This window comes from Miniopterus schreibersii (assembly GCF_964146895.1).
Source record: "Miniopterus schreibersii genome assembly, chromosome: 1".
NCBI lineage: Eukaryota > Metazoa > Chordata > Mammalia > Chiroptera > Miniopteridae > Miniopterus > Miniopterus schreibersii.
In genome coordinates, this window is record NC_138101.1 from 36,236,791 (window position 1) to 36,249,742 (window position 12,952).

The window sequence follows — 12,952 nt, forward strand, 5'->3', positions numbered from 1 at the left end:
ATCAACTATCTCTGTTTCAGTTTTCTCATCAGTAAAATTAGGATATTAATGGCACCTGCTCATAGGGTTGTTGTGAGTATACCAGTCAAATGGGCATCCAAGGCCCTTAGAATAGTACCTACAACTTAGAATTTGCTATGTATTATTATTTTAGAAACTTAACCAACTTTGTTTCTGTGGGTTAACTTCCTTGTTATATGTCAGTTGGCTAAGGGAATAAATCATAGTTTATCCCCCATAAAATTATGCTACTTTGTTTATAATATGTCTGTGATACAGGATAAAAAATACAAGATAAAAAATCCTTGTTAAATCAGAAAATACTTAGGACACGGTTGTTAGTTGTATCACTCCACATTAACCTCACTATACTTTAGAACATGCCCCCTTTTATGCTATCTACTACATACATTTTAAATGTTAATTTAAACTATTCTGAGATTAGTAAAACAAGACTTTATGACAGAAAAATTACTATCTTCTGCATCTACTAATTAACTTTTGTGTATTATGAAGGGAAAAAAGCCTATACAATCATCATGAAATACATTATAATTAACTTAATGGCATTCTTCAGAGGGGCATCTGTATTTTACTTGAGAAGTGGTTAATTCAAGTCATGGAATTAGAGTTTGCATACTGACCCATTCCCCATCATCCAGGAGTGTAAGTAGAGATATGGAAAGTATACAATTACCTACAAATAAGAAATAACTAGGAGGAAAAAGGATCTTTCATCCCAAAATCACCTAAAACTCACTGTTTAGAATAATAAGGTAAATCAGTGTTATTGCTCACTCAGATAATTATCTTCTTTGAAAATATTTTAGGAGCAATATTCTTCTCATGGAATGTGACAAGCATGTTACAAAGGCAGAGACATTCCTCTCCTCCTTTTTAAAGTTTATAAAAGTTATAAAAATACGCTCACCTAAAATGATTTTTGGCATATAATTGTAGATGCCTACGTTAGGGGAAACACCATATAGGCATAGAATATGCATTGGGGATGTCATCTGGTACAAAGCTTGGAGACTGAAAGGGTCACTGGTGTAATAAAAGGTGACAGATATTCCAAGAAGAGGAGGCAGGGTGTGCCAAGGGATCTCGTCATGAGAGAGCCTATCAAGTTCAAATATAGTCATATATTTAATTTTTTTGAAGAGCTGTGGATTTTTTCTTTGTAAATCAGGAAGTGACAGGAGATGAGTTGGGGAATACTGATTTTAAAACGGACTGGAAATACAATATCTTTGTTTTGTTTTTTTTAAAGGAAAGATTCATATTGTATTTGTAAATGGCTCTGACAGCACAAGAGTAAAAAGGATTAAAAATGTTTTATCTTTTTAGTATAATTGTAATCTAAGTTCAAGAATAGAGAAATGCTTCCAATTTAACTTTATTTTCATGATATTACCTGTTTTAATGGACTTCACACAAACTCTAAAATAGAGAAAATTCTGCTTTGGGTCCCTTTAGTCCCATTCTCACATGTCAGAGCCTATTTCAGCCTTTTGTTAATGTTGAAGCCCTTTTACTTTCAAAAGTCCAAGCTAATATATATTCACCAATGGTAATATCCAAAATATTTGGTTACTGCTTTGGCACAGGTACCCACATGACAGAAGTTACGCCAGCCATAAGGCGGGGTTTCCTGGAAAATGCCCTGCACCAGGCATCACCCATTCATTTGCCTCATTTCAGGATTCAGAGGGACCCGGGGATGAAGCTGAGCAGCCGGGTGACGGGGGCACACGGGTAGTCCAGGCACCAGCTTTCAGTCAAGCACAGCAGGAGTATTTCAGCAAATTCACAGCTAATAGAGCCAAAAGGCTATCGCGCTTGCTGAAAACACCCGCCCTCGCCCAACCATATTTCCTGGAATCGGCCTGTGATTCCAGCATCCCGAGGCTGGCAGATTTCGTCTCTTGCTTACAGAAATTCATTGAGAGCGTTGTCACACTGTAAAGAATGACAAGAGCTGAACTCGGGCGGATATCCAGGATTAGCTTTCTCGCATGGCACCTCTCAGCTCAGCCACACAAGCAGATGCTTGTCCGCAAAGCGAAGCCCTAATCTACATCTATCATCTACTCGACCCAAGTCGTTATGTCTCTGCCCTTTCCATACAGTTCTACTTACAAAACTTTGTTCCTTCTCTCTTTTTCTACAATGTTTTCCTGTTATCCTCTAATGTTTTAGATTCTCTTCTTACAGTTACAGGTCCGTGGTAAATATTGACTACTGCTCACCCAAGGTCTACTGAGCAGGAATCGGACAGAATTCCCATGTAAAATATCTCTTTTGGGGTAAATATGTTCTTTAAATTCAACCCAAATTACTGAGTTTAGAAGAACGAATTTATACTCTAAAAAGAATGAACTGATCAGAAAACTCATTGACATTTAATAATATACAGCTGGAAAGAAAAATGATTACTTTTTAGGGAGATGGGCACTCGGTATTCATCCTGTAAGATTTTATAGCTAGCATCACCTGGTTTTAAAAGTCAGATTAATTATGTATGACAGTGTTGGTTGTAATGTCAATAACAAAAATGCTATTTGAGAAATATGATAGGGACCTAAAACACCTCTCATATTTCAGAAAATGAGGGGAAAGCAATTAAAATGAATGCTTGCAAACAAGCAGGGTATTTTTTTGTTGACAAAAATAAGACACTTCAGGACCTATTTGATTATATTTCATGCTTGAGTCATTTTAATGCTAATTCTATTTAGTTTGGCTTATGTTTTGTCTCAGTTCCTGCTAGCCTGCAAGAATGACATAGCAATAATTAACGTGGCTTACTCTAGCCCTTGTAAATTCAATAAAACTGTATAAATCATTTTCCATTATCCAGCTTCAAGTAGATCTGCCAATAATTTTGAAAGCATATTATCAAAAATCCATATAAAGAGAGCTCATAAAGCATGTCAAAACATGATTTTAATCACAGACTAGGGCTTTTATATTACTGTATATATTTACTGAAGACCCAGCCCAGGCAGAGTCTAACTAGTAATAGAAACATTATCTGAGGAATTCATATTTATTGTTGATAATTATAAAAGAGCTACACTTTATTGATTTATTTTCTACTCTTTATAATGCACAATGTTATTTTGAATTGTTATCAAAACTCTATAAAAATATTACAAGAGACATTTCTCAGAGAAAGAAAAGTGAAATTTAAAAAGATTCAATATATTTATTTGGCTGATTAGAGCAACTTGTGTAAGCAGCAAAATTGGGAATCAAATTTATGTCCATCTGACTATAAAAGCTGTTTTCCTTTCTTCCATACTATGATGTCTGTAATTTCAAAATATTTATTTTAATTTCAAGTTTTATTTCTATATCTCACAAATATTTACTATTCTGTATTAATACAAGCTCAGTAATCATGACTATGCCATACCAAACTATTCAACCACTGATGGCAGATCTGGTGGGAATTCAGCCTCTTTCAGTAATTAATATATTCTTACATATGATCATTACACATACATGCTGTGAGTGTTCTGGAGTGTTCTACAGTGGAATGGCCCTGGATTCTATTTATCTGAGGGATCCATAGTAGTCAGAGCCATAGAAGCAGAGGTAAGAAAGGTGGTTGCCGGAGGCTGGGGTGAGGAAGAAGGAGCTGCTGATCAGTGAGTGTAGAGTTCCAGTTATGCAGTCTGAAAGTTCTAGAGACCCCTACACAACACTGTGCTTGTAATTAATATTGTACTGAACACTTAAAAAGTTAAGAGGGTAGATTTCATATTTGAGGGTTTTTTCCTACCAAAATTAAAAAATTGAGTTTGTTTTGCTAGTACATGATTTTTGGTGCCCAATGTTCATCACAAACCCAAGAGAGAGGAGAGTGAGCCACTTTTGGTAAGTTAACCCTTTTCCATAAAATCTCACATGATACCAGTTAAGGACATAAAGGAGCATCTGATTTAGCAGCTTTGTGATTCACTAGAAAATAACTGTCACTGGGTTTAGCTGCAAAACAATTTACAAGACTTGTAAATAATTAAAAGTAGGCCAGTGCTTACATTTGTGGATCTATAGTCTTATTTCACTATGCCATTCTATTTGGGTTGTATACCATTTAGTATACTCACACTTGTAATGGTTTGAAATTACTTTTCTTTTTTACCCAAGGAAACATGGGATAATGCAAATGTCATGATTCAATTACTCATGGTTAATAGACACGAAATGGGATTTTGTGCTTTTAATAAAAATAGAAAATGTTTATAAGGTGGGGAGGGTGGGGACACAGTATGGGGCAGTTAGAAGGATGCTCAGATATTTTCATTCCATTATGGTCCTTATTTGTTGGTTAACACTTTAGGAAAAGTCAATCATATATAATTATTTTGGGAAAGATGATAAAATCTAAAACCTGTACTAATGCAGGAACATAAAAACATCAAATCTTTCTTTATGTAGAAGTTCTAAACTTTACATATTTTTCTCTTTTATTTCATATTGTTTATATTGATATAAACTTTTCCATTAGATATTCATTTCTCATATTAAAAATGGATTAGAATTATTCTGACATTAATGTAAGTAGATAATAATTTGTTATGGAGTCAGAAATTATAGACTTTTCAGAGTAGGTGAGGACTCTAAGAATTATCAAATCTAGTCACTCTAAGAGGCATTAAATCTATTTCCATAGATTTATATTCTTTCAGATGAGTAGGACTTAGATTTTATTAGGAAGAGCACTTATAAATCCCTAATAATTATTTTATATGTATTTATTAAACCTCTGTATATGCCCTAACAAAGAAAAATGAGTGCCAAATTAGTGAGCTGACTTCTGTCTCTACTTCAGTTTTAAAGTTATTTCCATCATGGTTTAGCATATTCATACTTCAAACAGTTCAATATACACTTTCCAGGACTAAAGGTAAATCACACTTTATATACAACATATGTAACTAGATGCTTATAAGCATCTCAACTTTAATTTATCCACAGCTGAACTACTAATTACCAACCATAGTCTTATTCCTTCCAGATGGCAATTCCTTTCTTCAAGGTTCCCATGACAAATAATTTACAATTATCATTCACTCCTCTCTTTTCCTCACACTCCACTTCCAAACCATAAGAAGCTGTGATTGCCCTCAAAAAAATATACGGAATTCGCCCTGGCCAGTGTGGCTCTGTTGGTTGGGTGTTGGCCCGTGCACCCAGAGGCTGCATGTTCAATTCCCGGTCAGGGCACATGCCCCGGTTGCAGGCTGGATCCCTGGCGAGGGGCGTGCAGGAGGCAGCCAATCAATGTTTCACTTTCACATCAATGCTTCTCTCTCCTTCCCTCTCCTTTCCCCTCCCACTAAAAATCAGTTTAAAAAATCTTGAAATAAAATATTCAAAGAATTCAACTACTGCCTTCCATCTTGCTAGATCACTACCCTGGTCTAATCAATAATTGGGTGTGAACACCGTCAGCGGCCTCCTCACTGCTCCCTGCTAAACACTGGCTCCCACCATCTATACTCAACAGAGCAGCCTGACTGATCCGGTTAATGCACAAATCAGATTCCATCTTGGCTACCTAGGCTCCAAACTCATATTAAGAGGTTGTTTTCACAGGGACCAGGCTTCTTACGTTTCTCTCCTCCTACCGCATCTTTAAGTTAAGCTCTTTCCAGACTGCTCTCATTCATTCTACTGAAGCGACAGTGGCCTTCTTGCTGTTTCCTGAACACTCCATACAAGTTGCATTGGAAGAGATACCCCTGGGATCTGTAAGGTCTAAACCTTCACTTTAGTCAAGCCTTTTCAGAGAGGCCTTTCTCTAAGTAAAATAGAAACCACCAACCCTTGATAGAACCAATCCCTAAGATCCTAACTTAGCTTTAGTTTCTTCATTTAATATAATGTAAGAGTATATGTTCATTTAATTTGTCTCCCCCACCCAAAAAGGTAAGCTCCATAAAGTCAGGAACTCAGTCTGTTTACTCTCTACTGGATCCCACTGATTAATAGGTATAAACATGTATTAGGTGATCAGTTAATACTTTAAAAATATACATGTCTTTATTGATTTCAGAGAGAGAAAGGGGGAGAGAGAGAGAGAGAGAGAGAAACATCAATGATGAGAGAGTCACTGATCAGCTGCTCTCTACGGGGGATCGGGCCCATAACCTAGGCATGTGCCCTGGCCTGGAATCGAACAGTGATCTCCTGGATCGTAGATTGATGTTCAACCACTGAGCAATGCCAGCCAGGCCCAGTTAATGTTTTTTGAATAAATAAATATTTCTTCTCAAGTGTATACTGAATGACATATGGTTGGTAATGCACACTTTTTAAGAGCTTGGGTTCTGGGGTCATATAGAACTGCTTTAAAATCTTACATTATCCTGTGCTTAGTTTTATTATATTGGATAATATGATATTTAACCTCTTTAAAGTTAATTTTTCCCATCTGTAAAATAAGAATAAATACTAGTGTCCACAGGATAGTACTACTGTGCAGACTAACGGAGTAATTCATAAATAGCATTAAGTTTAGTAAACTTTTAAAGTAATGTTAATGGTAAGTAGCAGTGATAACTTATATGCAAGATCCTGTAAAAAGATTTCAGGCAATTTCCTTTGTATGAACTTTAATTGTTTTCTGAAACACCTATGGTTTTATAGAACAAAAATTTCAAAATTAAAATAAAAGCTCTGGGTTTAAATATTTGCATAATTGTAATTTAGTGATTCACTCATTTAGTATCATTTATGCCCTTTAAAAATTATTTAATGTCTCTAGTCCTATCATAGACGTTGGTGGACTATAAAAATATATCAGTTTTAAGAATGTTACTGTGTAGTAAGGAGAACTAACTTTATTTTTACATGATCCCAGATTAAGAAATATAACTATGAGATTCAACAGAAATATTCATTCAATCAATTTTGATAATAATTTCCATGGGTGAGAAAAAAATCTTAAAGTACGGATGCTGCAATGGAAAATTATAATTTCTTCTCCTTTTAATTTTATTCCTGAATCTTTTTACATAGTAAAAGCTAGCACTGTGTATATTACACTAAAGCATCTTGCATTGCCAATGAGTCAGTTAAGCCAGGACCTGTGGCTTTTTTACATCATGTGTCATGAGGCCTCTCTTGAATATGTATCTATTTATGATGTGTCTTGCTTAACATCGAAACACAGAAGGAATCTGAATGAGGGCCCACAGTTCTGGTGTGTAGGGCAGTGATACAGAAGAGATGAAGGCTCATGATGGCACCATGCATGGGACTACTACTTCAGACTCCACCTCAGCTTCAATCAGAAAAATCACAAGATTCGGTTGCACTTATGTCTCATTATCTGTGTGCTGCAGGTTGAGAATAATTGCTGAATAAATTAGCATCAGATCAGAGAGCATGAAATTAAGGACACAAATAAAGTGAGTTGCAACATGGTAAATTAAAAACAAGTTGAAGACTTCCTAAGTTGAACATCAAGAGCTACATTATTAAGGGGAAATATAATTTTGATTCACATAGAACACAAAATAAAGAGAAATACTTAAAATATTTACATTTTGCTTTGCTCTTATATGTGTAGCCTTATGGAAGCTACATCAAATAGGATATTTGGTTAGGAGACTGGACATTTAAAAACTATTTCCAACTACAGTACCATTTTTTAGATTAGCATTTTTTAGATTAGATATTGGTTGTGGATATTGATACTTGCTTCTATAAATAAAGTCTTCATGTGCATATAAAGCATGTGACAAATTCAGTTGTTTTACTCTGAGAAGTTCAGTTCTCTTAGTTTTTCAGTCATGGTCTATTCATATAAGTTTGGTAATAAATCAGGAATCTATAAAAGTAGGTGAATATTAGTTCTAATAAATATTGGATGTTGCCTACTAATATCTGATACATTCTCTTAAAAAGATGGAGATAAATGCTTACTCACTACTATAATTGTCTGTAATTTTGTACATACGCATGTGTAATTGGATGCGTTTAGTTATCTCAACTTTAACTTTTCCACAACTGAACTAATTATCAACCAACAGCCTTAATTTGATCTGAACAGCAATGTTATAAAGTAGGTATTATTTCCCCTTTTGTGTGTGACATTGAGGTTCAAAGTGTTTAAGTACGGTTAGGTGCAATAGGTTTACATAAATATTTGTGACATGGTCTGTGTTCTCATGGAGCAGATTTTTTTTTTAAGCTAGGAAGCTAAAAAATATATGAAAAAGAGCCAAAATTAGATGGACCAAGAGTTTGGGACAAATGAAGCAACATTATAGGCTGTTGCAAAAATCCTTACATAGGCAAAGTGTTCAAAAGAAGGAAACATTACTTCAGGGTGAAATGATGAGGGATATTTCATGGAGGTGATCATTTGAATAAGGGTTTGAAGGAATTTAAAAAGTAGTGACTATGAGGGTGTCAGTTTCAGAGAAAGAGGCAATGTAGGTAGGACAAAATATCAGGTACATTAAAATGGACCAAGAATAAAATGGATATGGGGGAGTTCAGAGCATAGCAACAGAGATAAATGAATAGTAGTAACTATATAATCATTCAGTACCTACTCTGCCACGCCCATACTAAACTTTCCCTGTGTGCATGTCACCTTTACAACATGACTATGAGGCGTTCTTACTCCATGTCCTTGATGAAGACACTGAGGCTGCTGAATGTTTAACTCACCGGTGCAGTCACATAGTAGTTTATGGTAGAACCACAATAAAATCAGATGGCTAGATCCATGGTCCATGCTCCTGACCATTACACACGACTGTCTCCCATGGTAGCAACAGTAGTCTGGCACAGTTCTAAACATTACCTGAACTCATTACAGAGGGTAGAATGGCTGCCCCAGGAGCTTTACATTTACCCTGGCTAGTAGGAAGTCATGGTCAGAATTTAGTTTGAGGAAGTTAAATTTAGCAGTCATAGTAAATGTGAAACGAAGACACAAAACTTTTCAGATATTTGCATGCTATTATTAGGATGAGTATCGTTAAGAACTGTTTTATATTAGATAAGACCATTCCTGCATAGGAGATAATTACTCAATTGTCATAATTCTTGTTCCTAGCATATCTAGCACATATGCTGTCGCTGATATCCCTTCAAGGTACTTCCCTTGATAGAATATAGTCTAGCAGATAGACTATAGGCAAATTCAAATTGTAGCTCATTTTACTGTACCCGTGACCATGTTCTTCATACTCTATTTTTATTTCAAATACCCCCGCCAATTCGTTCGTAGTGTATAAGTTTGTAACATATTTTTTAGTTTATTTCTTTCAAAAAATGTAGTTATTACATGGCCCCCACCTGCCTTTCTGTTGTCCCTGCCTCCCAACTTTCTTTAGCAACTCGGTCATTCCCGTAAGGCCCCAGGGTGTTCTTGCTCCAGCAGTACTCTCTCTGCGTTGCTGTCCAGGGGTAATAATGTATGGGCGAGTACTCAACTGGAAGAAAACCACCTAAGTTATGCAGAAACCCACGTGTCCTGCAGGCTATTCTACTCCTATGCTACAGTCCTCTCCAGGCATTCTTACTGCAGATGTGTGTCTCCTTGAGACACGGAGCAAAACATTCTCATAGCAATACGGACTCATTCGCAAGTTCAGCCAATCACCAGCACGATACTTCTGCTCTGGTCTTTTTCTCCAACTTGTGAGAAGACTTCTGCATTCTCATCTGTGACCCACTGTGACTGCATTGTGATCTGGGAATTAACTTGTTATATACTAAATATCTATCTTGTTTTGTTTCTTTTGTCCCTATTTATTTTGAAAATCTGTGTTTTGTTTTGTTTTCCATTTTTAAAAGCTAAATGGAGTAAATGGATATCTAATTAATTAAAATTCCTTAGTCAGTTCAGATCATTTATTAAATACACATTACTAGTATGCATTTGGGCATATATAATTTAAAACTTGATTAATAGGAACTGGAGGTTGAACAAATTGCTTGAAAGGAAGTCTAAAGAATGTTCCTTGCCATAGTTTTTCGATGATTTAGTAAGTGATATATAGGGCATGAATGGTAAAGAAAGGAATGAGAATAAATAGAAATGGCAAAGAAAAAATAGGTTAAAAGAGCTCAGTTATGTGCCACATAAATACTTTATTAGATGACTGAAAAATTATTTGAAATCCTTATATTGGGAAACTCACCACAAACCTACATTTATAAGACACTAATACAAACTCAAAAGAGATGTGAAATTCTAAATATTTCTGAGTAAAAATCTGATTTAACAAAATAATTAGTCTCAAGGAACTTCCAATACCTTCTGAGACTGTTGCTCTCCCTAGAACTATTAAAATACCCCAATGGGAAAAAAAGTGAATAAAGGAACACATCTGGCTGTAAAAACTACATAAAAGGTTTTGAAAAAGGCAGGGCACCTATGGTTATAGTAATTCTATTAGATGTTTAACTTCAATGCCTCAATCAAAACTTTAAAGTTAATATTTCATTAGAATAAAAAGTGAAAGAGCCAGGAGAAAGAAAAATTGGTACCTTTACTGCTTCTTTTATCTGGATACATTTGCTGTGGTGCTGAATTAATAGTAAATGAGTTAATACATAGGTATTGAAAAAAATAAATAGAAATTCAGGTTCACTGAAGATCAGCTTTGACCAGAATCTACTAAAATACAGGATAATTATTATTTATATTAGAGAAATTATTGATAACATTACTATGGCTCTACCCTGAAAGTAATAATAGCCTAACAGAAGAAACCCAGATATTCATGATACACATACACACACAGGGAATTTGTCGCCGTACTTACTTTTGGTCACCACACCTTCTAAGTGAATGATGTTAGGATGATCAAACTGCCCCATAATACTTGCTTCACCCAGGAAATCTCTACGTTGCTTCTCAGTATAGCCTACTTTAAGGGTTTTGATCGCCACAGGTAATTCTCTTTTGCCTGGAAGTTTCAAACGTCCACTACAAACTTCACCAAATTCACCTGTGACAAAGATGGGAAAAAAGTACACAAAATCATCTGAAATCCTTAACCTAATAATAATAATATAAAGCACTTTTAGAATATCAAGGTATAGATGAAAGAGAGTTAAAAGGAGAGTCCAAACTCCATTACTGTTGTTAACAGAAATTAATGGTGTGCTGCGAAAAGTCATCTACAGGTGATCAGGAAGCACTACGGGGCTATTATCTCCATCTCACCCTACAAAACCCTTAATGGAAATGGTGCAAGGAAATTAAATGCAATGGACTTAAATCATTTCTTTCTTCCTTCTTTTTCTACTCTAGCAGTGCCATTAATGAGAAGAGAAAGGTTATAGCAGGACAAAAACGAGTAAGTGTAAGGAAGAAATGATTCTTAAACAGAATAACTGTGTGCTTGAATTATGTAAATATTTCTGGCATTACAAAAATTATATTTGTATATGTACTAACATAAACAGTAGATGGTGAAACACTATGTTTGAATATACATATATATTTTGCAGATTTATTTTTTATTCCATAAAGTAGACATTTGCTGGGTAAAGTGTGAGCTACACAGAACGTAGCATTAAAATATGATCAATTATATACCACTTTGAAAATGAGTCAGTTACAAAAGATCAAAAACATCTGTGTTAGATCAGGACACTGACATATTACAGCCTATTATTAAACACAAGTTAACAGTCTGAGTTAAACACACTGTGGTACCTGCTCCAATAACTCTTTCAATGGTGATGCATGAAGCTTCTATCTCCTTGGCAAATTCATGGACAGCTTGATTGGGATCCTCATAGGTATGTGGATCAATATAAGTTCTTACTCCTGGCAGCTTAACTGTAAAAATAAATGGGCATTAAAATAGAAGTGCTTGTGATGGATGAGTGAAATTACAAGTATTGTTAACATGCAACTATGGCTTAAAACCCTAATTCCTAAGTGGCTGAGCTAGAAAGACAGACCCTCTCCTGAATTATAGGAGTCATTTATTCAGCTGTGTCACTTTTGTAATTTTAGAAATCTGGATGGTTTGCACGTACAAGAAATGTATATGTGCCAATATATATGAGTAAATACATCTTTCAACATCAATGTTCAGAGTTAGTCTCTGAGGCAAATTAAGACAGTTTCATTTACTAAAGGGGACAATGAAATGCTGGTGGTTTATTTGTTGGCTTGTTAGTCTGTGTCCCACTTAAATTATCATCAGAGATCATTAATTTTGGCTTTACAGAAAAGTAATTTAAAATAAATTTTCAGGTGTTTTGGTCCAATAAGACTTACAGAAAGAGAAGTCAAAGAAAAAGAGAAGCTCTACTCCTCACTCTGCCTGTGTTACTGCACAGACTCTATGTTCCATGACCTACAGTTTCATCACAAATAAAAGATACCAATATCACCCTCACAGTGTTTTTTGAGGATCAGTAACATTAAATAACATAATAGTATGAAAAGGGACTCCATGCTTTGCAGCATGACTTATGGCTTTATGATCTTGACTTTAATGGTCATGGCAGAGTGACAAAAGTAAAAGAAACTCTTTTTGTCATTTCCTTGATGAAACATCTCATGCTGTAATATTAATGACAAAATAAACATATTAAAACACCATTTAATTAAAAATTATTTACTAATTTTTAAAGCTCATTGTTAAAACTTGATTTTCTGCATTTCTTAAAGGTGTGGAAGTTTTCAAATCATTTGAACCAAGGTTGCTGCCACAGGATCTGCTCCGGGAAATTCCTGCTATAACGCTAGAAAAAATACTGAGGAATTTTATTCCTCTAATCTGGTGGTGTTATTTTTAAAAAGATTTCTACTGAATGAGTTGCTAGCAATTAAAATCACCTTAGATATCTGGTTTGAAAAATAATAGCTTTATATTAAGCAAAGTTTTTATTTTAATGATTACAATAGGTATGCTTTAAAGAACTGAGGACACCATCTCTCTGTTTCCCA

At 35.0% G+C, this 12,952-nt stretch overlaps 1 protein-coding gene across 8 annotated transcripts in view; it reads right to left on the bottom strand.

Moving 5' to 3' along the window:
• The window catches only part of EPHA5 (EPH receptor A5), a 292,548-nt gene that overhangs the window by 24,435 nt on the left and 255,161 nt on the right, over positions 1-12,952 (bottom strand). For all 8 annotated transcript variants that reach the window (XM_081130801.1, XM_081130800.1, XM_081130799.1 and 5 more), the window contains 2 exons: positions 11,705-11,830; positions 10,806-10,991 (listed from right to left, as the gene is read on the bottom strand). In XM_081130801.1, coding sequence (XP_080986927.1) covers positions 10,806-10,991; positions 11,705-11,830 — 312 coding nt within the window. The remainder of the gene's footprint in view (positions 1-10,805; positions 10,992-11,704; positions 11,831-12,952) is intronic.